Source organism: Manis pentadactyla, chromosome 8 (assembly GCF_030020395.1).
Source record: "Manis pentadactyla isolate mManPen7 chromosome 8, mManPen7.hap1, whole genome shotgun sequence".
In the NCBI taxonomy this organism is placed as follows: domain Eukaryota; kingdom Metazoa; phylum Chordata; class Mammalia; order Pholidota; family Manidae; genus Manis; species Manis pentadactyla.
In genome coordinates this window covers 133,974,790-134,000,104 of record NC_080026.1, presented here as the reverse complement: position 1 = coordinate 134,000,104, position 25,315 = coordinate 133,974,790, and the positions used below count along the sequence as shown (strand labels likewise).

At 59.2% G+C, this 25,315-nt stretch overlaps 1 protein-coding gene across 10 annotated transcripts in view; it reads left to right on the top strand.

The window, feature by feature from the left end:
• CTBP2 (C-terminal binding protein 2) overlaps positions 1 to 25,315 on the top strand; it is a 154,981-nt gene that overhangs the window by 126,572 nt on the left and 3,094 nt on the right. For all 10 annotated transcript variants that reach the window (XM_036898961.2, XM_036898957.2, XM_036898959.2 and 7 more), the window contains 7 exons: positions 14,895 to 15,049; positions 15,312 to 15,456; positions 20,122 to 20,328; positions 23,300 to 23,514; positions 23,916 to 24,046; positions 24,585 to 24,712; positions 25,191 to 25,308. In XM_036898961.2, coding sequence (XP_036754856.2) covers positions 14,895 to 15,049; positions 15,312 to 15,456; positions 20,122 to 20,328; positions 23,300 to 23,514; positions 23,916 to 24,046; positions 24,585 to 24,712; positions 25,191 to 25,308 — 1,099 coding nt within the window. The remainder of the gene's footprint in view (positions 1 to 14,894; positions 15,050 to 15,311; positions 15,457 to 20,121; positions 20,329 to 23,299; positions 23,515 to 23,915; positions 24,047 to 24,584; positions 24,713 to 25,190; positions 25,309 to 25,315) is intronic.

Here is a 25,315-nt window from a genome sequence, read left to right as displayed (position 1 = left end):
TTGGGACAAAAACTTCGGCTCCCCATGGCTGGGGGAGCACCTGGCCCTGGGTTTGCCCCCCAATGTGTCTCCTGCCCCTCCAGCAGGGCTGTGGTCGGAGGCGCCAGCCAGCCTTGAGAGAATCCAGGACTGAAGCAGCCCCGTGACTGACATGATCGTCAGCATTCTTGAGCATTTGACAAGGATCATCTCATGTGGATTCCCAGGAAGACTGTGGGCATTTCCCCTTTTAAGACAGAAAATCTGACGCTCAGAAGTCCGCACTCTTCCCCGGTCACCAAGCAGGGCTGGGCCTTGAAGCCAGCCAGACCCCAAACCCAGTCGCTGTGCCACGATGGATCACCGGACACAGCACTTGGGGACAGCACGGGAAAACCAGCAGTTGTGTGAAGTTGGGGAGGGGGACACCAGCCCACGGCCGAGGCTGAAGTCTTTGTCGGTACGAGGAAACAGGGTACGGCTGGGTGATGCCAGAGGAATCCCAGGGTACCCTAAGGCTCACTTCCCTCACTGTTGGGTGATGGGCCCTAGTCACCCCCGGAGAGCTCTGAAGGCCCATCACACCGCGAGCCGGCCCGGGTTGTGTGTGTGGCTCAGCGTGAGCACCTGCTGGCACTTTGCTCTCCCTACTGAGCCCCTTTCCTCTACTGCGCTGCCTTCTGGGGGGAGTCAAGGAGGTTGATTCTTCTGTGTGATTGAATGGAGTGTAAATGTTCTTTTGTCCTAAGAGGATTTTAGCCTAGCCATTAGGAATGGCTCTAGCCACAGACAAGGGTAATGTCGAGTAGATGGAGAAGTGAGCCCAGGAAAAGGTACCCCTGGCTGATAAGGCCAGAACAGCTTTATCTGCTGTCTTGTGCCCAAGGACAGGAGGGAATTTCACTCTGAGCTTCCTAGCGACCAAAGTAAAGCGGGAAATAGGGTCACCTAAAAGATGCACATTGAACATAAGGCGGGACCAGGAGCCCCGGGGCGGATCTCTGCCTGCCTCCCACCACCTGTCCGGAGATCCGCCAGTGGCTCTCAATTTACAATTGGCTTTCGTCTGTTACCTCCCACTGTGACCCGACCTGCGCCTTCCCACCCGGGCTCCACTGCCTTTTGGCAGCTTCCTGCATGTCATCTTCTACGTTTTATTTAACATCTGTTAAAATTTTAACCAGGGCCGCCTCCAGTTGAGGCTCCTAGGCTCACATGCAGGTGTGGCCCCGGCCTGGCATCTTCTGCAGCAGGCAGCTGGATTCCTCCAGGCTGCCCGCCTCGTCCTCAGGCCGGCCCTTCGGTGGGCATGGCCAAGTCCAAGGGCAAGTGGCAGTCTTCTTAGCTGAAGCAGGCTGTGCCCCGGAGAGTCCAGTGCTGTGAGCAGCCGCCCAGCGTGGGCCAGGCCATCCCCCCACTCGGCAGTGCTTACAGCCGCCTCTCCACCTGACCTACCTCCCCGCTGGGGATTTTTCTATTCGATGCTTTTTATTTGAAGGAATAAATATGACTTTGCAATGAGGTCTCGTGTTTGCTGCAAACTGGGCTTCCAGCCTGGGGCACTTTAGAAGTCATTAGGTTTTAAGAAAAAGTTACAGAGGAAAAGAGCAGGGAGGGGACATGCAGCTCCTGTGCTCAGGGACGTCAGCTTCCGGCCGCCCTGGGGCCTGAGGGCCATGCGCTTGGCCTCTTGGCCGCTGGCCCACCAGACACCAAGCCTGTTAAAAGGCCCTTTGGAATCATTTTCCTTTCAGGTTTTAGGGCCACGTGAAACACCGAGTTAGCTAAAAGCCTTGGGCTCCTTCCGTCCCCAGTCCTGACCTTGCAGGCTGCCGTAGCTAAGAAACAGGACGCTGTTTTGTATTTATGGCATGGGGCCTGGGCAGTATGGTCAGGAGACAGGCCTGGCTCCCCAGGCTCTCCCAGGGGTCCTTGGGAAGGAGGGCGTATTGTGTGTTCCTTGGGGGCACCGATGCCGTCGGTCCGTCTGCGTCAGGGGAAGAGCCGGTAGGTCAGGAGGGCCCGAGGCGCCTGGGGATGGGCAGCTGCAGCAGGACCTCAGGAGGCGAGGCCACAGGAGGAAGGTGGTTCCGTTACTGTTCTGCACCCCTGGGCCACCCAAACAGCACCCTGCTGCTCCTTTGGAAGCAAAGACCCTTCCAGGCAGCAAGCAGAGTAGGGGGCATCAGCCTGGTCAGAAAGCCCTCCCAGGGAGGCCCCGCCCTAGCCAGGCCCCTGTGTGTCCCAGGCTCTGGCTTTGCTGCACCCCAAACACTCCCCACCCCCACCCCCCCGCCGTGCCCCTGGGATGTGCTGAAGTCCCCCGCCGGATGCAGGGACCTCTGGAGACTCATGGGGGCAGGGTAGGGGGTCCCTGCTGTTAATGGGTTGACTACAGCCTCCTAGCGTCCCTGCACAGTCCTGTCAGCCCTGCATCAGCCTATATAACACACCAACAGCACACAGGCGGGCACGTGGGCGTGCAAAGCTTGCCTCTGCCAGATTCCTCTGGCATCCGCTCTTTTATCTTTATTACATTTTGTTTTTCTCAAACATCTCTTTCTGTTGTTGCCTGGGCACATTTTTAGAACTTGAGAAATACTCTAACGAAACACACAGTGGCCTCCGCTGGCAGTCCCCACACCGTGGGCAGGTGGGTTCTTCCTGGAAGGTACCTGAGGCTTAGAGGCTTCCCACAGGCAGCCCAGCCGCCCCAGCCTCGGGCCAGGACGCTCCCATAAGCCCCCAGTGCTGTGGCAGAGGAGCGCAGCTTTCCAGATGCCTGACCTCAGGAAGGCTCTGTTGGAGAACGGACTCTGCCCCTTGCTGTGGCCTTGGGGCTGCTGCTGATCTGCAGCCTCGGTACGAAAACCCGCAGCGGCTCTCCCACCTGGGACGAGGCCCCGCAGCTCCAAGAGGAGACGGACTCGTCGGGGCCGCCGGGCGGGCCATGCCCCCTCTCATGTCGGTCACATGCTGTCGAGGACGGCTTCCCACCGCACTGGCGTATCGCCCGGCACCGTTATGAGCCAGATGAGGTGGCCGCGTTGGTTTTCTCGGGACAGTTCTGCACAGCCATCCCAGGTTCTGCTAGATTGCCCAGAGCTTCTGCTGAGGGATGTGGAACACGGTTTTTTTCCTCTAATTGAAAACCCAAGGAAACGGACATACAGTTATCTGGTAAACACCCTACACACTCAAGTATTTTCTAGCAAATTGCCTGGTATGGGGAGTTGTGGTCAATGAACACCCACATTTCAAGTTCTGTCCTCTCCAAAGAGGCCTGATGGCTTGACTGTGTCTCCAGTTACCGTTGAGGAAGGACAGACTGGTCCCTCCCTCTGTCCAGGGCTGCTGGGGGTGACGGTGTGAGAGGCCCAGGGTACTGAGCCGCCGTTGTCAGCGGAGTCCGGCTCTTGTCTTTGCAGCCCTGCGCTGGCCGAAGCTGAGCCCTGAGTTCGTCCCTTCCCCGAGGACTTCGGGGAGCCAGGGCCTCAGCAGGCCCTGCCTGGCCAGAGGCCCACGGGCTCAGATGCGGAAGAGCTGGGACACAGAGTGAGGGGCACCTTCAGGTGGCGTCCTGTGCGGATGGTCCTGGAAAGAATGTGTCAGTGGAGTCCTGAGCTAATATTTTAGGGACAGAGGTCAAGGGCCAAGCTGACATTTCCAGGACCAGGTTTCTTATCAGCCAGGTCTTTGGCACATGTTGGTCTAAGGCACTTTCAGAAGTGGCCTCGTGTCCCTGAAAGTGGCTTGGGATATGAGGACTGTGTGCCCACAGGGTCCTCCCCATGTGAGTGGTGAGAGGGGATGGTCTCTAACTTGCCTGGATGTGGCCTTCTGGCGTCCGTGGTTCTGAGGGCTCCAGGGGCAGCCGGCAGACCAGAGGGACTTGGGGTGGGCCCCGAGCAGGGTCTTGGCTCAGAAGGCGCTGAGGAAGGGAGGATTCCTGCCTCTTCCAGGTGCCGCAGTATCACACCGGATGACAGTCAGCAGCCCATGATGCATCTGCTGCATTGCAAAATCCAGAGCAAGCCCAGAGGGAAGGTCTGTCCCTGCTGTGAGAAACCCCAGGCAGGGATGGTTCTGGATTTTTGTGGACTTGAAGCCAAGTATTTGTGATTGATGAACGGCCAGAGCTGCAATTGGAGAGGGAAACTTGGGGACGTGCCTTAGCCCACAAGGGCCAGTCACCTGTCTTCAGACTAGGCAGGCGCCAGAGCTGACCTGTGGGTGGCTCTGTCCAGCACCCAAATGTGCTGAGCTGATCCCCAGGGGGATGCAGTCCCCCACTTATACAAACCTTGATATGTTCGGGCACTCTGGTTTTGGGTAGTTTGGTGATTTTTATTGATGTAGTAAAAAAAAAAATTATGAGTAGTAAAAATCAGCTGAGGAAAATGTCTGAGGGCAGTACTGCCAGCCATGTGACCTGACTATTTCATGGCTTTAGGCCCGTCCCAGGTATTTCTAGCTTCCAGGTACATCACTGTAAAGTCTGGTCTGTACCTGATTACCATGGCCCAGCACAGGGCGCCCGTGGGTCCGCAGAGGAGCATGTTACCAGACACCTAGGTGCAGGTGGCCGCTTTAATCTGCTGGTGAGGCTGAGCCGAGGGTGGCAGTTGCGGTGGTCTTCAGTGGGCTCCAGAGCAGCTCAGGACTTTGAAAGCCAGGATTTTGAGTTCAGAATCTCAGGGTTCTTGGGATGTGAGGTAGAACTAAAGCATGACAGCTGCCGCCACAGGGGAAAGCAGGTGCTGAGTGCCCTTGGGTGACCTCATGGCCAGTGGCTGGGGAAGGCAGGTGGACAGGCCAAGGAGCAGTAGTTGGCCTGACTAAACCCTGGCTTTGTGGTCAGCAGGCTGGGAGCCCCTTTTGTCCTTAAAAGGCTTGTATTTTATTAGCTGTGGTCTTCGGTGATGGCCTGAGGCCCATCTGTCTCCTGGACAGCCTCGGAGGAGCTGCCAGAAGGCGTAAGGGTATTGGTGAGACCCAGGCTACACCTCCCCAGGGTGTCATCAGGCCTCCGCTCACACCCAGCCAGGGAAGGATGAGCTCCCGAGGGCTCAGTAAGAGCCCTTTGTTGGAAAGGAGGTTCGGAGGATGTGTGGTCCCCGGCAGCAGGGGCAGCATGTGTGAGATACCCATCACCTGCCCCTACAGGGACTGTTCCCCACTCTGGGGAGCAGGAAGGTGAGCTGTGTAACCTCAGCTGGACAGGAAGCCAGCGGCTCCTCATACCTGGGGATCAACCCAGGTGTCTTCAGCCCTTGCACCAGGCGATGTGCCGCCATCCCGTGCTTGGTCCTGTGGTGCCCAGGATCACCCACATGAGGCTGGTCTTTGGGGAAACTCCAGAACATGCATCACATTTTACCAAAACAAAAGCAGGACCCCACAGCCTTGCCACTTCGCCACGGAAATGATGACCCATAGCGCTGTTTGGTTTCACGTGAGATCCTTCGTGGTCTCTCAGGCCCAGTCGAGTAGGAGGGTCTGCATGGGTGGTGTTCAGCCCGTCCCTGGGAGAAGGCACCTGCTCTCTGCACTAGCAGTGGCTGCTTCCGGGCGGAGGGGCCCCCCAGGAACACAGCGGGCTCCCCTAGGGTGGTGGGGGGGCAGGAGCTTACCCCAGAGAAGGTGCAGGCAGGGCAGAGGGTGTCTGGGCTCCCAACAGCCCGTGGAGCCACATGACTGTCCCCAGGAGAATGATTTCCACTAGTACTAAATGGTTCTTGTGTTTTGTTTTTAATCTCTGTTAGAAAAAGGAAAAGTATCTGTCGCTTTCCTCTGTTCAAGGTCCCTGGTGTGATCTGGACACTGCACAGTTCAGGCCGCGGGGGACAGTTTCCCTGGGTTGGTCTAAGGAGCCAGTTAAAGTGACAACAAATGCTTATCTTGCTGGAGGTACAGAAGTTCTACATTTTTTTGAACTAGATGCTGTGGTTCCCACAAGTCTAGACATTGCTCCGTGGCCTGTCTCCCATACAAGTGCGTGTGAGCTAACAGGGCAGTTAACACACTGGGTTAGCAGCCATCACCCAGCAAGCCTTGGGGCAGTGGCCTGGGCTTCTGGGAACGTCAGCCTTGCTCAGCTGCTTAGTGGGACTGTGAGATCCCGTGAGCCGCCTGCTCAGCCAGCTCTCTGTCCAGCCGTTACCCGAGCTCCAAGGGAGGTGGCCCAAGAGATCTCCCGTGACTCCTTAAGATGCATGTTTTATTTAAGAGCTCATCGACCTATAAGGTGTTCCTGTGACCGTCAATGGGACCTCCAGCTGACGTCGCAGATAAAGCTAAAATCAGAGTCGAGGGCTGGTTTAAAGCCAGCCCCCACGGTGGTGCACTCCTGGCCTGGGGAGCCCCTTAGTGTGGGTCACCCCTGGGGGCTGAGAAGGCCTGGTGAGGCCAGATTTCCCCACACTCAAATTCTTTCCTCTGGGTTTCACTGAGCTGTAACTTACACACGTCTACCGTTCACCCTTTAATATGTGCAGAGCAGTGGCTATCGGTATAGCCCCAGCTTGGTGAGAACCGGACTTTGGCGGTGTGTGTTCGGCTGCTGGTGCCCCGGCGTGAGGAGAGGGGAGGCTGTGTGTGCAGCGTCTGTGCCAGGCTCTCCTCCTACCTGGTAGTACCACGCCTGGAGCTGCTGAGGACACACACGGGGAGGCACCGCCATCCCCAGTGGCAATGCTTCGGTCTTGCTCTCCAGCGCTAATTGGAAGCCAGGTGGTTCAATCTTGTCCTTAGTTCCTGCTGTTTTTCCAGCACCTGGCTTGGGGTTTGCCCTCGGACAGGACTGAGTTAAATGGTTTACTGCTGCACATGGTCCTAGAAGGCTCGGTACGGGACATTGCTGAGCTCAGATTAGCTGGCCGGTGCTCTGCCCGCAGAGCGGCTGCTTGCCCACCGGGTGCCCCATGGCCCCTGTCGCCCTTCCTGGCCCAGCGCCCCTCCCCCCAGGCCCCGGCATCCCACCCGTGGGGGTGTGGAAAAGCTCCCTTCCAGAGAGGGGACAGACTTAGGACACAGGCTCCAAGTGACCTGACCCTGATATTTAGCAATAGACAGGTTCTAGGGTGTCCCAGGGAGAAGTCGGAGCTGAGGGCTCATCCAAGAAAATGCCAGAGTCCTCAAGCCTTCTGTTGGCCTGGCTGCGGACAAGCAAGAGCCCTTGGAGGCTTCGGGGGGTAAAAAGGCTCACCTGTCAGTAAAGGAAGGAGAAAGGGCCCGTGCGTGCCCACGGATGCCTGTGGTGATGGGAGCCGTTACCGAGCTGTCCACAGCTCCATCCCTGCCTGGGGCACTGACCCTGCAGAAGGCCGGCCCGGCCCCTATGGGGTCCCTTGTTTCTGAGTTAAGAAAACAGCCTCGATCTGTCTTGGCAAGTCCTGGGGACGAGCTTCCAGGGGTTTCTGCCGCATCGGTGCTGTTCTCGGTCCCGGGGCACACCCTGGGCTCCGACCACGCCGGCCTGCCTTCCTGAGCGCATCTTGTAGCTACTGTTGCGGGGCATGTTACTCCAGCACTTCTGATGCACAGGCAGCTTGGAGCTCAGCTGTGGCTGGACGGTCTTTGGTGGCCTCGCCAGCCTTGGCTGGGACAGTTGGGCCTCTTGCCTCTTGGTCCTTCCTCCCAGGCACTTCAGCAGGCGGGTCTCAGGTTCCAGTGTGGATCTGGTAAGCACCGTGCCCGCCCAAAGCCTCCCCGTGCAGCCCAGCCTTGGAAGTGAGGCAGCCTGGCTTCTGCCACTTGGTGTTCAGAGCAAAGTCTGAGGCCAGGGGTCAAGGGCTCCTCCTCGTGGGGAGAGCATTAAAGCCACAGAGGGAGTGGCATCGCCACAGCCCTTGTCAGCAGCGCCAGGCACAGCCGGGACCCTCCACTGCAAAGGAAATGGGTGAACCAGGGCACCTGCCAGGGAGCCCAGTCTCTTCCCCTCCTCTGCAGAGCGGAGTGCAGTCCTGGAGTGACCGAGGAGGTCATGGGGCCCCTGGTCACAGGCCTGGAGGGTGGCACAGGGGGTCCCGCTGCCCAACATGGTCTGCTCTGTTTGGTGGGCCTTTGCATCCATCCCCTGGGGCCTCCCTACATCTCCTTGCTCCTTTCTACACTCACAGTGTTCCTGCCGCATGTGGAACACTGACCTTCACCTTCCTTTACCCAGTCCAGGAGAGGATTGGGCTTGCTCAAGCATGGCAGACAGACAGATGTCAACTAGCCTTGCAGGACAGCTTTCTAGGATGCTGGGGTCAATAGGGACTCTGAGGCTAACAGTGCTGGGATCGATTAGTGATGTCTGTCATAAGCCCAGGAATTGAGAAGTGGTGGTGTATTGTGTTTCTGTGACACCAGGTCCCCATGTGTCAGAGCCTATTGGTGGTGGTAGGGATTGGACATGAGTGAGGACGGACCTGGGTCTGGGGGAACACTTCAGAGAGGGCAGCCTCAGCCTGCAAAAGCCAGCAAGCAGGCCGACAGCCCTGGGCCAGTGTTCACATCATGTAACTGACCTTTACTTCCTCCAGGACACATGCTGTGCATGAGCCCTACAGCCAGAACTGCTGTCAGTCCCCAGCCCGCAGACCATAAGCACACCCACTGTTCCTGGTCATCGCCTCCTACCCAGACACCTTGGTGCCGAGGTTCCTGGGGCGCTCCACCCTGCGGGCACTGCAGATCTGCACATTAGTGAGGTTTCAGACTCAAACTGCAGCTTGGGCTGTGTCCCAGACCACCCCAGAGGTGGGGAGGAAGTGGACGCAGCTCCCTTGGCCTGGGAGAGCTGCCCAGGGACACCACAGAGAGAAGCGCTCTGCCAGATGACACGGCAGCTGGTGGTGCAGAAACACAGATTGCCAGTGGTCACTGCATCTTTTTTTTTTTTTTTTAACACCTTAAAATAGTGTCACACTTAGCAGCACACATTTTATTGGGAATCACTCATTGCCTTGAAGCCTCTGTGAACCACCAGCTCGCCTTTGTCTGGAGCAGACTGTCCTCGCGAAAGGCCAGGGCAGCGGCCGTGGGGGCGGCCCCGTCCCAGGGTCTCTGGAGGCCAGGGGACAGCACAGGGCCTTGCCCGCTTTCCAGACCTGCTTTCTGAACAAACTCCAGCCAACTACGGAACATTTGTTGTGTCTGATGGTTCAGAGCGGTTTTTATTATGTGGATAAACATGTTTACAAAGCAAGGGAGGTGTCTCTCCCCTCGACACGAGGCTCCACAGCCTCCTTACCGGGCAGGGTCCGCAGCTCCATGGGCCAGGGTAGCCTGGGGTCTCCTCCACACAGCCACGTCTCAGGTGGGGATCGTTTCTGTCCCCAGGTCAGCATCTGGCCTCAGCTTGGCCCCAGTCGCGAGTTCCAGCTCTAGAGAGCAGCAATGCAAGCCTGTGAAGCATGCCCGTTATCAGACCGTTGGGCTGATTCGGTGTCTGGCCTTCCAGAAATTGGTCTTACTGAGTCCAGCCTGTGAGGAAGGGTTGGGCCACGCTGGCCTGCAGGAAGTGACCTTTTATTTTAATTAGGGAGCAGCTATTTTTATAAGGAAACAGTTCTTGCGAGGTGGGGACACAATCAGACCCCTGTGGAGTGGTCTGAGGTATCCCTTCCCACCTGTTCTGGACCTCTGGGCTTGTGCAGCTGCGTCTCTCGTCCCGACCTGGAACACCTGCGTGAGGATGGTTGCCGTGCACGCTGCCTTCTCATACCTGCCAGGGCACCTTGCAGGTCCAGGGAGCCAGTGACCTGTTTGGAGGCTCTGGGCCTCTTGCTAAGCATGCAGAACAGTGCATTTTGTCTCAGATCTTTCTAAGACCTATGCATGAGTCCCAGGCCTTCCCAGGTACTGGTTCTGGTGTCAGCTGTCAGGACAGCTGGTGCTGGCCCAGAGGCCCCCAGCTGGGTCCCACCTGTGAGGTCTGTGCTCTCAGACCACCGAGCAACAGTGAAGATCTTCGCATGAGTTCAGGCTGCTCTGGCAAGCCTTACCCTTCGGTGGTCCCTGCCCTGCTGGGCGGCCTTGGGGCCTCGAGGGGCAGCCCCAGCCAAGCAGGGAATGTCACACGTGTGACGGTCATCCCAGGCTCCTGGCGTTTGGAGGCTGCTGTGGCGTCAGGATGCTTCTGTAGTACAGAGGCCTTTGCCTGCTTAGTCAGACGTGATTGCCGCCACTTTGCCTTGGTTCGGGGTGAAACGCTCAATTCCTGACATTCTGAAAGTAGCGAAATTATGTCCCTGAGGCAGTTTGGTCCTTGAGCTGCAAGCAACAGAAAGCAGCTCAGCCTGGTTCTGCAGGGTGTCCAGGAAAGCCAGGAAGTGAGACTCAGAACTACTCCAGGGCGGCTTGTGTGGCCTGATCAAACTCTTGGCCCCCTCGGTCGCTCTGCGCAGGGGGCGCCTCCCATTTGGCTGACAGCAGCCCCGGCAGCCTGTGTCACCTGGGAAGCAGCCGCTCCCGAGAAGAAATCTGGTGGTGGTGTGCAAATAAAATGGTACTGAGGCCGGGTAGCCGAAAGCTGCCAGTGTTACCGATGTTCCCCTTGGGGACCCTCCCTTTCTCCCTTGGAATCTGTGAGGCCTTTGCACTTGGCATTCCCTGGACAGCTGGCCATTCGTAACAAAACTTCACCTCAGTCTGGTGTCATCTTTGTTTTCCACTGAGTATCAAAATTTCACAGTTTCTGTGCATCCTGCAGCTCTGAGCCGTAGCAGGCCCAGGGGCAGGTGTCAGGGCTGGCCTCGAGCTGGGGCACTGCGTCCCTGGTGGTGAGCGCATCCCCGCTTATGCAGAGGCAGGCCTGACACCAGCAAGTAATTGACATCAGGGGAGCTGGCCCAGCTTTTTGCCCTGGAAAGTTCACATTGGACAGTGATGCACTGATATATTTTCCATGACGTGTCCAATCGCAGCTAGAATTACTCTGTAATGGATAAGGTGAGCGCATTGGTGGGAAGGGAGACTGTAGAAAAGGAATAGTCATTTTGGCTGGAAGGCTACCAGGACCCTCTGATCCTCCTCAAGAGGTGCTCCTTGGGCTTTGCTGGGTCCCTGGCACTGTGTGAGGCGGCTGTCATTGTTCCCCTGTTCCTCGATGTGGTGGATGTGGTCCACTTTAGCTCCGTTTCCCCGACTGAAATGGGAATGAGAGACATTGTGGGGTTCTTGTCAGTCTAGGGGTTTGCGTAGTGTCCAGTAATTGGTAGCCTAGCTTGTTATGAACCCTGGTTTTTAGCAAATTCTCATTAAACATTGTGCCTTGCTTTCTTCCCCAAATTCCCCTGCCTGTAGAGGAAATAAGAAATAGGGGACTCCTTCAGGCGTGGGGCCAGCCCCTGTGCTGGTACTGCATTTCCCATAGTCCCTTAGAGGGTCATTTGGCATCTTAGTGTATGTGGATCTAAATCCATAGCGTGTCAATTACATTCTCATATACTAAACGTTGTTCAAATTGTCAGAAGCACGAAAGATGTGTGAGTTAACGTGAGAGGGAAAGGAAAGTCTGTCTGTGACTTGATCTCCCCAGAGCGTTCCCTGGGGTCTTGTGGGGACCTCCGCCCCGGACTCCAGCAGGACTGGAGACACCGCAGGCTTTGAGCAGGGTAGCTTCAGTAAATCCCTGGTGTGCAGGTGGGCTGTCCCTTCTGGGGCTGAGGGGTCGTCGATAATGTGGTCCTGTTCTTGATGGCCCAGTTAAACTCTGTCATCCTCAGTACTAGGGGTCTCACGTGGACCCTTAGAGAACCTGGTTGTCTGCCCACACTGGGCTCCTGTGGGCCCAGTCTCTCGCGCAGGACACCTTGGAATCTAACCCGCGCCCACCGCCCACCCAGTTGTCCTCACTCAGCTGACCCCCGTGGGCATCCTTCTCCTGCACAGCCCCGTGGGTGGGCACCGCCTGCCTGCTGTAAAGGCCTTGCAGCCAGCATCAGAGCCTGGCGACTCGGCAGGAGCCTGTGGTTCTCACGGACCAGCCTCAGCTGGGTTCTGCATGCCCAGCCTGAACAAGGGCAAAGGGCAGGCTTCACCAGAGACAAGGCTACCCAGACCAGGGAGAGAGGCGATCGCTAGGCAACCTGGGGTTTGTTTCCCAGGTAACAGGATCCAGGCGCTGAAGCCGTGGATGGACGCCCTGTGCTGGCGGCCCCTCAGCCTCTCCGGATGCCTGGGATGCTCTAGATGTCTGCCTTGTGCCCACAGTCATTTCCCTCTGGTTGCTTTTTAATTAACAACTTGGATTTCTTACCGTGATCATGAACTCTGCAAACATTGAATGATTACTCCTTCTGCTAGCATGAAGTCCCAGGGTGTTCCTCACCCTGGAGAGGGGCAGCCTGGGGCAAGTTAGCACATCTGCCCACACGCTCCAGGCCTGATGTGCCCGTGGAAGTCCCACCGTGGGCTTGGGAGGGCGAAAGACTCCAAGGAGAGAACGGGCCCCCTGGGGTTTGGCTGGCTCGCTGCTCTCTGGGCGGAGGAGGCGCTTCGGTTTGTGCACGCCGTGTCGGCACCGGCAGCCGCACCTCGCAGCCGCTCCCTCCGGCAAGGGCCCCCCACTCTGGAAGGGGCTTCTTCCTCGTCTGTCACAGATGGTACCTCAGAGGTGGACAGCGAGGGCATAGGACAGTGGGTGAAATTACTGCTTCCTCACTTCCCTTTCTGCATCTTAATATATATGGATTGGGGGCGAGGGAGGGTCTGCTGGGGTCCCGTCTGAAGACGGCCCTCTTGGTCTTGGGGGAAGCCTCCTCCCCACTTGCACACATCCCCCTCAGCCTCATGGGACAGACTTCCCAGGTGGGCCAAGGGGAATGCTGGTGGAGGGCTGGCTGGCCCCCGAACAAATGGCCTGGTGCCCGCTCCCCGCCTGCTGAGGACGTGGGGTGGGTGAGTGCCTGTCCCTGCGTCAGCCGGGGCTCAGTGTCACAGATGCCCTGCTTTGGGGATTCAGGGCCTGGGGAGGCGGCAGGAGCTGGCTGCCCCTCGCGGGCTGGGAAGGCCTCAGCCTGGGGGGGTCACGGGGCTGCCCAGAGGTGGCCTGCGCCTACCGGCTCCCTCAGCCTGTCTCCTGAGGCCAGGATGAGAGCCTTTGTTCTGCTCTGTGTTCAAAGAGATGACTGTCCCAGGGGCTGCAGCTGTGGTGGGGAGTGCTGTCAGGGCAGAGGCCACTGCAGGGCCACCCCCCCCCACAGGCACCCCCCACCCCCACTGCATGCAGTGCTGATGGGGACAGGGATGAGCCCCAGGCGGGGTGTTTCCCTTCCGGCTGCTTCTTGAAGTATGTGGCCACCCAAGGAATGAGCCTGTCACACACATCTGGGGCCCCAACCAGCCACAACCACTGGCTATTTCTTCGCCGCCAAGAAAGGAGTCCTTTGGGGAGGCTCCCGGCCGAGAGGCAGAGGCCAGGCAAATGACCGCATCCTGGGCAAGCAGCTCCTGCTTGAGTCTGCTGGACCTGCGCCCCTCGCCTTGCGGTCACACAAGGCCAGCTGACCCCAACATCACATACACACTCCTAGCAGGGGCTGCCGGAGCCCAAGTAAGCCCAGTGGCCCATGTGGACACCATAGAAGGGGACAAGCAGATTCCATGAAGAGAAGAAAGAAAGGCCCCCTGGAGCAGCAGCCACGATGTGAGGTGGCCTGGCTCTCTGGAAGTGAAGGGCGCCCGGAGAGCTCTCTTTGCTTGTGATCTCTGGCGCCAAGGGCACCTGCTTTGGTGAGAAGGCGGTACTGCCGCGGCCCGGCCGGCCGGGCACGTGGCCCCCTCAGCCCCTCCTGAGGCCCAGGGGCGGGTCTCAGTGATGGGACCTCAGGGCGGGTGGTCAGGAGGGGCGGCTACAAAGTCAGAAACCTTCCAGTGAGCAGATCTGAAGGACCAGCTTTGCTGGGGAAAGTGCCGCCTCCAGGTCCCGCGGGAGGGGGTGCCTGTGCGTCTGCCCGGTGCGCACGTGTCCCTGCGGAAGAGGACAGGCCTTCCTCCCCCTCGTTGGGGTCGGAGGCATCACCCCGGCCCTGTTGAGCAGCCTGCACACCGCCGTGCTGTCTGGGGGGCAGCTGGCGAAGCTGCACTCGGGCGGCACTGAGGAGAACCAGGCCTGCCCCGTGCGCCGAGCCGTGGGGACAGCTGTCCTTCATGTGGTCGGGTAGCACCCGGACACGTGACTGCTCGGACCGTCCTGGTACCTGAGCACCGCTCACTCCGTGCTCCTCTGAGAGGTTCTGTCGGCTCCCCCAAGGCCTGGCCAGCCCTCGCCCTCACAAACGTCTCCCCGCCACTGGGACTAGCCTGGGTGAGGGGCTCCGGGTGTGCCCAGGGCACCTGTTTCCACCAGGGGTTCCTCCAGGAAAGGCCGGGGCATGGCCTTCCCATGCATTTCACCCCCTCCCGTTTGTTTGGAGGGGCAGTGGTGCTGGGCAGGGGCAGAGGGGCTGCGAGGAGGCAGCTGCTCCAGCCTCAGGGCAGCCATGGGCCTCGGAGGTCTGTGGGCCTCGGCCGTGGTCTGGAGGCAGGTGGGTGGCAGCAGCAGTTGTGGGCTTGAACAGATCCCTTGGCCAAGGTCCATGGGCGGACGGAGTTCCCTCCACAGTGGTTCCTGTCGGCTGTGCCTGTGGAGGCCCCGGGCCCACCTGCACCCCCACCCGACAGGCCCAGCAGACACGTCTGGCCTGTGGTCAGATGGACTGCACCGTGGTTCCTAGTAACCTTGTGGCCTTTGAGCCCAGGGCAGCCAGAAAAATAGGGAGTTCTGTGGGGACCCTTGGGTTCTGCAGTCCTGACAGGTGTAGATGGGGTCGGGCGGAGGCCTAACCAGGAACTGCCGAAGGTTTGGGGGGGACCTGGCCCTGCCTTGTCCCGCACGTGTGGGACGGGCCTGGTCGCCCACCCACCGAGCCCTCCCTTCCCTGCAGGTATCCGCCCCCAGATCATGAACGGCCCCCTGCACCCCCGCCCTCTGGTGGCACTGCTCGACGGCAGAGACTGCACCGTGGAGATGCCCATCCTGAAGGACCTGGCCACCGTGGCCTTCTGTGACGCACAGTCCACTCAGGAGATCCATGAGAAGGTGGGAGCACCCCCGGCCTGGCTGGGTCCTCCGGGGCTCGTGCTGTGCCTCCACGCCTCCCTCGTTGCGCCCACAGGGCCCTCCCGGCTAGTGCCTCGCCTCCCCACCCCCGTGCCCCTCCCCTCTCCTGTCGTGACACCCACAGGCCACACTCCTCCGGGGGGAGCTGTCACGCTAGACCACGTCCTTAGCCGGTCACTCTCCTGAACCTGCGGGCTCAGGAGCGAGGGCCTCCAGCCTGTACTCTGCCCGCCCGCCGCAGGTCCTGAACGAGGCTGTGGGTGCCATGATGTACCACACCATCACGCTCACCCGGGAGGATTTGGAGAAGTTCAAGGCCCTGCGAGTGATCGTGCGCATAGGCAGCGGCTATGACAACGTCGACATCAAGGCCGCCGGCGAGCTCGGTGAGTTCCGCCGCCTCCAAGGCTGCAGAGCGGCCCTCCTGGCTGTGGGAAGGTGGCTCGGGCGGACCTTGCTGGCCCGCCTACCAATACATAGGTAGGTGTGTGCCCGCTGGATTCAGAGGCCCTGCCTTGGTGTCTGCACTGGCCAGGCTGGCCCGTCTCACTCGGGAAAAAACCTGAAGCCAGACAAGCCTCAGGCCTTCCCTACAGAGGGCACCCTGTGAGTGGGGCCACCCTGAAACACCTGTGCTGGGCACACAGCTCAGGGCTCCTGGGGTGGGCAAGGCCCTGTTTCTGGGTCCCTCTCAGTCCTGGGCTGGAGCCATCTTTCCAAGGGCTGCTGTCCACCCAGCAAGCTGCCCGTGTCTGCACCGGGGCAGGTGGACCACTGCTCAGCACCCTGTGTCCAGCCCTGCCTTTAGGGGCTTCCAGAAGAAGCAGACACCCAGAGGTGGGGCTGGCAGCTGCTTTCCTCCCCGCTGGCTGCAGACATCCTGAGGAAGCCGTGGTGGTGTGGCCTTCCTGTCCCGGCACTGGTGGGGGCTGCGTGTGCACAGAGTGCTTGCTGTCTTTGGGAGGGGCCGAGGGGTCCTTGGAGACAGGCGCCTCTGGTCAAGGATCTTGCTCTGTTACTGTAATTGCCAGCCCTGCCCGTGGGCATGTGAGGTGGCACGAGGTCGCTGAGGGTGCCTCAGAGTGTCTAGGAACGCAGGCCTTTATGACCCCTCCACCCCAGCCTCGTCCATGGGCCTGTGATCCATCCCCCTGCCCTGCCCACCGAGGCAGCCTCAGCTCCCACGGGCCCCAGTGCTTCGGAGACAGGCTGGGTATGCCATGCGTGGCGCAGTGAGCTGGGCGTCACAGCTGAGAGTGACATAGGACCTGACAGCTGTGGCCACAGCCTACAGGTGGCCGCCTGTTCCCTTTTAGCCAAGGAAACCAGAGGACTCCAGGTCCTCCCCCAGGGTCCTGGCTTGGGGTTCTGAGTGAGGATCTGGGGTTTGTCTCGCTAGCTAGTTCCCCCACTGTGATTTGGGGCAGCACCAGATCCCTGAACAACAGGGTAGGAGCAGAGTGCCTGGCCGGCTGCGGTGGAGCCTGTCTAGCGCTGAGTCCGGCCTGATTCTCCATGACGGTGCCAGGCTCTCTGCAAAGGGACGGTGGTCTGGGAGTGTGGGAACAGAAGGCTGGGGTTGCCACACAGGTGAACCCCAAAGGAAGAAGGCAGAGATACCCATTCCCTCGGATGCCATTCTTCCCCTCCCCGTGCAGGAGAGGGGCTGTGCTCACCAGAAGGTGGAGCTGGGTTTTCTGGGTCCCCTGGCCAGGCTCCGCCATCCGTCCCCACTCGGGGCTTATTTGGCTCTGGACGAGAGAAGATTCCAGACTCAGGGGCCTGGGGAGGTGATGGCTTCCCACCTCCGCCCCAGGTGCCTGCTTCCTGCCTCTGTGTCCCTGAGCTCCTCTTTGTTGCAACAAAGAAACTTGGGAGGATGTGAGTCTTCAAAAGCATATCTAATATAAACGATAATTTTTCCATTTTTCCCTGGCACCAACAAGAATATTTTTGTTTGAAAACAAGTGTTCTTTGTGCGCTTGGTAGAGCTGAAATCCAACCTTGAATGGACAGAGAAGTGGTGTCGTGTCCCCAGAGGCTCTCAGATGCATTCTCCTGCCCACACCTTCCTGTTTCCGCAGCATGACTGCCCCTTAGCGCCTGGCACACTGCGGCCCTGCGCTGTGGGAGGTGTTACTGTCCAACGTCCCTGATGGGAACCAGCAGGTCTTTACAGGGAGTGACAGGAGGGTCTTGGTGACGCCTTGTGTTCCCACTTGCAGAAGCTCACCGTGCAGACAGGGCTTCACGTCCCAACAACACAAGGCACCCAGCTTGCTCAGTGGTACGCCTGCCCTGGGTGCTGGAGGGCCGCGGATCCCGCAGCCCTCAGGGAACAGCTAGCGTGTGCAAGCTTGGAAATGCAACAGGGCTGTCCGTGGCGGTATCTGGATTGTTCCTTGTCCCGTCTGATAAAGGAGCTGCCTGGAAAACATTGCTGGGCCTTTTGGAAGGGCAGTTTCACATGTGGAATCGAGAAATGGAAAAGGGGCCTTTGTCCAACTGTCCTTTGTCTCCAGGCGCACTTCACAGATACCCCATCAGCAGACCTTCTGCAGTGACAGATGGCAGGTGGCTGCAGGTGCGCCCCCCTGGGTGGTGGTCCCTGGAGGGCAGCTCCCTTTCCGGAGCGCACCAGAGCCCTGCCTGGAGCCTTCAGGGGCCTAGGGCACTGCACCTCTGGCCCTGAGATGATGGGCAAGAGGCTCTGGAAATGGTAACCCTTGACCTGCTATTGGAGGTGAGGACAGTACCTGGAGCAGGTAGGGACCCCTCTGCCTGCAGTGTCTCCCTGAGAACCAGGAGGGACAAGCAGGGGAGAGGCTGCCAGAGGCCTCGAGGGCCAGAACCCCTTGAGTGCTCTCACGGTGGGTGCATTTCCAGCAAGCTCCTGTGTGCTGGTCTCCAGTCCACTCCAGCCCAGAAGGGATTATAGCCAAGCCAGCCGGCACCCGTGGAGAAACGGCAGCTCAGCTGTTGGGCTCAGGCCCTTGGGTCTGTGGACACTGGCGGTTTTGCTGTGCTGCTGGAAGCTGGTCATACGGCATTTGGAGAATTCCCCCCTGAAGGTGGGATACACCACTGACCTGGAGAATGGTCGAGAAAGTTCCACCTCAAGGTCCACCTTTCTGGAAGAAGGTGCCGTTGCCCTGAGGGCAGGACCATCCCAGGCTTGGCCAGCAGCACCCCCCACTCCTTGTGCAGCCCAGCCCAGCTAGCTGGTTTACTCGCCCTCCTGGTCCTGGGCTCAGGCTCTCCAAGCCGCCCCCGAGCCAGGAAGCTAAACTTCAGGGTTCCGCTGTGAAGGGCGAGAGGTACCCATCTCAGTCCTTCCTCCTCTGCTGGGTTGAGCCGCTTCATCTCATGGGACCTGCACATTCTTGCGTCAGCATCGTCCTGTCTGTCTCGTCTCATCTCGCCATTGGCTGAGCTCAGCAGAGTCCCAGCTCCGCTCTTCACCTGCTGGGCCTTCCCACTGGGCTCCAGTCAAAACAAATCAAGTCCCTCAGAGGGATGAAAATTTTCCCAGCTGCCAAGAGAGTTTCTTAAGCCTGTAGCATCTGCCCCCTTGTATACAAAGTGCAGTAATACGTGGCTTCCGGGCCAGCCCAGATTCTTTGGTTATTTCAAATGAAATAGGCCACGTTGTGAGTGTTCTGCAGGTTTACTGACCCCACGTCACGGGGAGTTTGTCAGCCTAGGTCGTCATAAAGCACTTTGTTCCCCGGCAGGTGGCATGGCCAGTGGGGTGAGTGGAATGTGCTGTGCCGCTTTCCCTCCAGCCTGTCTGTCCTGAGGGCCCCGAGGGCCCAGGCCTCTCTGGGCAGCCATGGAAAGGAAGCGCTGAGCACGGCTGGTCCCACGCCCACCCTGTGGAGCGCAGTGGCCCAGCCCTGCATCCCGGGTGTCCTAAAAGGGAGCTTTTTGACCTGGGCCAGTATGTCGCCCACATGCCTGTCTCTCCACAGAAAGCTGCTTGCCTGGCAGACCCCAGCCTGGCTCCCAAGCCCCCCCAGCCCTGGCTGTGGGTACCATCCTGGTGAGGCCCTCTGCCCTGTAGTGCATCCCAGCCCTCGCCAGGGAAGCGGGCTGGTTCAAGGCCTGCTGGGCAGCAGGGAGGGGCTGCTCCCAGCCTGGCCCTTTGCATGCCTGTGCCCCTGCACCCCATCCCAAGTGTGTTGACCAAAACACCATTGCACCCAGGAAGGTCAGCACCTGGCCCCCTGTGCAGGGGCACTAGTGGCCCCCTTAACTGCCTCCCCACCCAGGAGAGTTTTGATTCTGTTCTCCCTGCCAGACAGGGCGGGGTGGGGACTGGGGCTTAACCAACGTGGAGCTGGATTCAGACCCCAGTTCTGCGCTGGCCCAGACCATATGCCCACGTTGGGGCGAAGGTGTTGGTTTTTGAGTCTTCCTTCTTGACTTTTAAAGACGAGTAGTAACACGTTCATGCTATCAGATTATCAAAATACCATAAAACCACAGGCTGGCGCCCAGCAGAGCCCCAGGGGGTCCTGGAGGTCATTGCGAGGAGTCTGGTCTTGTAGAGCCCGTGGCCCGTGGGGACCAGCTCTGCACACCGGCTGCGCGCTGCTGCAGGCCCGCCCTCGGAACGGGGACGCTGGGGGCAGATCCCAGCTTCTCGGCCCTGGACGCGGGCGGAGGTCGGGGCGGCCACCTCACCCCCTCCAGCTGCCCCCAGCTGGTTTCCCAGAGACCCAGGGCCTGGAGGCACGGGGTGGGCTGCCGTGGGGTCAGCAGGGGCCTGGGTGGAAGCTGCTCACACCCCCGGCTGGGCAGGTCTGGGGGGGAGCCGAGGCCTGGATCCTAGTCCCTGATGGGGTGGAGACCCCTGAGTGTCAGAGCCAGAGGGTCCCCTGGGGGACATGCAGGCTGGGGAGGCCCTGACCTGCCCGGGGTCCCACACGCGGTCAGCAGCGGAGTGGGCCGCCTCACCACCTCCCCCCCTCAGCTGGGAGGACGGGGACCTTGCACGTCCCCACGCGACTTGGGCTTCTCATCGCAGACCCTGTGCTCATCCCTCCCAGGGATCGCCGTGTGCAACATCCCGTCTGCGGCAGTGGAAGAGACGGCGGATTCCACCATCTGTCACATCCTCAACCTGTACCGGCGGAACACGTGGCTGTACCAGGCGCTGCGGGAAGGCACGCGGGTGCAGAGCGTCGAGCAGATCCGGGAGGTGGCCTCGGGAGCAGCCCGCATCCGCGGGGAGACGCTGGGCCTCATCGGCTTCGGTAGGTGCACTGTTCCTCCCACGGCCCACCTTTGGGAGCAGCGCTCTGCTGCACTAGAACCAACGAGACGGGCTCACCGTCAGCCCGAGGAGGGCCAGCCGCCCGTGCTGAGCCTGGTGGGGTGCAGCTGGGGAACTTGCCCAGCAGTGAGGTCTGGGCAGCTTCTGCAAGAAGGGGCTGCAGCGCAGGTAGCGAGGAGGCAGTGTGGCATTCTCAGCTCACAGACAACAGGAAGGGGCTGTGCCTGCCAGCTGCCCTGGGCAGGGGCCGGGTGGAAGTACACTGTGGAGACCAGGCAGGCTCGGGGGCTCCAGGAGGCCAGGGGCCGAGTGGAGAGCTGGGCAGTGGGCAAAGCCCAGGTGACAGACCAGAGTAGCAGCCACAAGTTCCTGAAGGGTTTTGAGCCAGACGGTGGCGTGGTCAGGCCATCTGCTTGGAAAACTCGCGTGGGAGTGAGGACAGGCTGTTCAGAGTGCGACGCAGCTGGCAGCCCTGGGAGGGCCCGGGGCAGGCCGCCAAGAGGAGTCGTGGTGGGCGGCGCCTGGCACTGCAGCCGGCCGTAGCACGGGCCCCCATGTCGCATACAGGAGGGCACCTTGCTTGTGAGGGTGAATCGCAGCCCCACCGCCTAGTGGCTCAGTGACTGAGGAAATGACTTGGGCTCTCTGCCTCAGTTTCCCAACATGTGAATTGGTAGTGGAGTGATACACAGAGGCTGCCGCTAGGGCTCGAAGGCATGAGAAGCAGGTAGGTGGGGTGGTAAGTGCCAGTCCTGGCTTCCAGAAGGCTCTCCAAGTTGTCCTATAGCCCTTAGCTCGGGTCTGTGTTCCCAGATAACCGAGGGTCAGGACTTCCGGAATGGCCCAGGGCCTCCTAGCCCCGCAAGTCCCTGCTTAGGGGACCCAGGTGCCCGCTTGAACGAGGCAGGAGCTGGGTTTCTTCTAGGCACACATCTTCCCAGCGCCCAGGGTCTTACACCTCAGCTGTCGGCTGGTCACACCAGGCACGCTGTTCTTTCAGACTCCTCATGGAGGAGCACGTCTTCCCTTTGACGCCCTTGCTGTTTCCTGCCTGGGCCCCGAGGCGGGTGGCGCTAGATGGCTCCCACGCCACCACGCATCCTCAACCCTCTGCAGGGGCCTCGGGTGGGTTCTGGCCTCGCGGTGGCTCCTGACTCCAGCCATCAGAGCAGGTCCTTCTGGGGGTGTATCTTGGGCTCTGCCCTTTGAGGCCTGCTCCCCGTGCGCTCCGAATGTGTTGTCCCCTCGGAACCTCTTCAGGTGTCTCCGTAGCCGTCCGAAGTGCAGGCAGAACCGAGGCAGGAGTGGCCCCACCTGCGCCTGCAGCGCGGCCGAGCAGCGCAGAACCTGGAGATGAGGGCTCCTCACGCCCAGCTCACCGCAGGGGAGGGACCGGGATGGGGGGCGTTCTGAGCGCGACCCCAGCCTGCGCTGGCTGTGCAGTGGGGCTCAGGGACAGCCCCCAGGCTGGAACGTGCACGGGAATCGGAAGGGAAAGCCAGCCAAAGGTCACAGTAATTTTTTTAAGGCAAAGCCGTTTGGGTTTTCCAAGGCTGCGTTTTGATTCTGAAGTCGGTAACAGAGTTAAATCATTAGGTTGTACGGATTTTACTCAGGAAAATCTTGTGGTTAACCTAGAAGCTAGTGAAAAAGGATTAAGGTTTGTGAGTTATCCAAAGCACAGCCAGCACGCTGGTGTTGAAATTTGGGCTTGGCGCTCTTACGTTCGATGTTTTAGGACATGGAAGGAGGGTGGCTGAGGCCTGTGGAACATGGGGGCGGAAGGTGTCGCATGCTGGGCGTGAGCACCCAGCAGCCACATTGCGGGGAAGGGTCCTCTGAGCCACCGCTGCCCTGCCCCTTCACTGTGGGTGTGGCTGTGGTCCCTGTTCACTGTGTCCAAGAGATGACAGTGAATGAAGACATGGCACCGCTGCTGGCCCCACAGCTGTACGGCTTGCCTCCAGACCCTAGCGCTGGTCTGCCGCGCCCAGTCAGGTCACAGTCAGCAGGAGGGGAGAAAGTCCACTGCCAAACTGCCCACGCGGGGGTGGGCTTTGCCTGTGCAGGAAGGTATGTCTTCCCTGGTCCCTTCACCCTCCCTGCGTATCTGAGTCATGGTTTTAGGAAGATTTATTCTGTCCTCTTCTGAATTCAAGCATCAATCCATTCTGTTTTCAAGCTGAAAACTGGGAAGCAGGAGGTGCTATCTGTGGGAATTGGTGGGTTTGTGCAAATGACAGCCACTGGGAGTCAGGGAGACTTGCCTGTTAGGTGACATGGCTCCCTAACTGGCTGGGGGCCTGGGCTGCAGGCCAGAGAGAGCCATGAGGCAGGGGCCCAGCCTGCACTGAGGACTAGCCCAAGAGGTTCAGGTGCCCCCCTCGACCCACACAGTTTCCTACACCAATCTATTCTCAGGCCGGACCACGCTGGTCAGTGTGAGCATTTCCCGCCTTCCCTGAGCAAACCCAGCAGTGATTAGGCAGGAGAACTGCCCCTGTTAAGTCATTGAGGGCAGTGGATGAAGTTGAAGTTAAGCAGCCTGCTGTGTAAACAAAAGAATAAAAGGTGTAGGGGGAGAGAAACACCAAGGGCGAGGGCTGGGGGCAGGGGAGGGACACATGGAGCAGGCTGGAACCTTCTCTCCTCAGGTTTATGTTTGAAAATGTCCCTAAAAGGAACTTCACAAGACAACAGCTGATGGCCAGTGCAGGCTGCAAGCACTGGGCCTTGCCCCCGAGGCTGGGGTTAGTGCTGGCCTTGGGCACCACCAGGCTTTGGGCGTACGGTTCCTCTAGCAGCTGCCTCGTGGGTCCGCGCACCAGTGGGGACGACAAGCACAGGCTCCCAGAGCCAGAAACGACGGGGGCAGCACAGCTGGGGCCAGGAGCGCCAAGCACCGGCAGGGGCCGTGGACTTGCTCACTGGGACCTTCTCTCTCCGCACAGGTCGCACGGGGCAGGCGGTTGCTGTTCGAGCCAAGGCCTTTGGATTCAGCATCGTATTTTATGACCCCTACTTGCAGGATGGGATAGAGCGATCCCTGGGCGTGCAGAGGGTCTACACCCTGCAGGACTTACTGTACCAGAGTGACTGTGTCTCCTTGCACTGTAATCTCAATGAACATAACCACCACCTCATCAATGACTTTACTATAAAACAGGTAATTTGAAATAGATGCCCTCAGATCCTGGAAACTTCTGTCAAATCAAGGGACACTGGTGGGAAATGGTCCAAGGACACACTGGTGAGCAGGGAAGAAAGTACCCCAAGACACATCACTGAGGAGCCAGGCAAGGTCCCCGGGCTGCCCTGAACAAGAAGGGACGAGAGCTGGCCCGGGGCGCAGCTCCATCCTTCCACCTTATGGCCTCTCCCAGGATCAGAGGAAAGTAACCCGTGGCTTCCCGCTGTCACCAGGACGCCTCGGTCCCTTCACCCAGGCTGCTGCACAAGCAGCAAACAGCCAGACCAACAAAAGCCATCCGCAGCAGCATCGTCGACCTTGGTACAGGCAGCCCCCAACGGCGTGGCATCCGTTTAACTGGGTCTTTCCTCCCACAGATGAGGCAAGGAGCATTCCTAGTGAATGCAGCCCGCGGCGGACTGGTGGATGAGAAAGCCTTAGCCCAAGCTCTCAAGGAAGGCAGGATACGAGGGGCGGCCCTCGACGTGCACGAATCGGAGCCTTTCAGGTTAGTCTGGTGGCCCGCCGAGGTGTTGGTAGCCCCAGCTCCCAGGCTCATACCAGGCGCTCATGGGGCCTGCGGCTACACCTGACCCACACACTTGGAACTTGGGGCACTTTACCAAACAGATTCTGGGTAGAAAACTGGGGACAGTTTCCAGCCTCCCTTCTCCTGTCGGCTGTGCTATACTATCCCTGGGAAGGGGCAGAGACCACGAAGGGTACTCAGAGCTTGGAGAGGCAGAAAAATGATGGGTGGTCGGTCTGCAGACAAGCAGCTTCATCCAGACCCTGAACTGTTCTTACGCTGGTAGGAGGCAGGCAGGCCAGCCCTCCATAGAATTGTCTTCTTTCTGAGTTCCTGATTATTCTCTGTAGTTTCAGTATGTTCTTAAATTCCCAGTCGATAAGAAGCAAACTACAAAATGCCTGTTATCGTGGCCTGTGGAGTATTAGCCACACAGATGAGAGCTCATTTCTGCTGAGTAGGATAGGAAGTGGGGTGCATTCAACTTCTCTCTTACTACTTGTTTACATTTTTCTAGCTTTGCTCAGGGTCCCTTGAAAGATGCACCCAATCTCATCTGTACACCCCACACAGCCTGGTATAGCGAGCAAGCCTCGCTAGAAATGAGGGAGGCAGCTGCCACCGAGATCCGCCGGGCCATCACAGGTAAGCCCGCCCTCGGCCTCGCTCCCGCGGCCGTGGCCTGATGCGCCGAAGGGCAGTCTGAGCTCTGGAGTGCGCCGCCTCCAGTCCTGGCAATGACAAAAAGCTTGCTGTGGGCAGGAATGGTTTTTAGGAGTCCAGGTGATAAAATCTTGAATGAGGTGGGGCCCTGTGCATGCAAGCCCCAAACTGAGTTTCAGAGGAACCCCAATTCCCTTTTGTAAGTTACAGGCTGTGGAGGGCCCCCTGAGAGAGCAGAGGGGTGGCTCCTTTCTGTCCTGGTAGAGGCTGGTGTTGAAGTGCTTGGGCCTCACGCCATTTCACATTTTGTGACAAAAGGCCTGCCCTCTTACTGCAGAGTAGCGGACTTCCATCAGTGCATACCTGTAGGCTGTCTCCACTAGTAGCAGCCACTAAGTAGCATATGTAACTTTGTGGCCTTGAAAAGTACAGATGATTAATTTTAACCATCTTGTTCCAGGTCGCATCCCAGAAAGTTTAAGAAACTGTGTGAACAAGGAATTCTTTGTCACAACAGCTCCCTGGTCAGTGATCGATCAGCAAACAATTCATCCGGAGCTCAATGGCGCCACATACAGGTAGGGA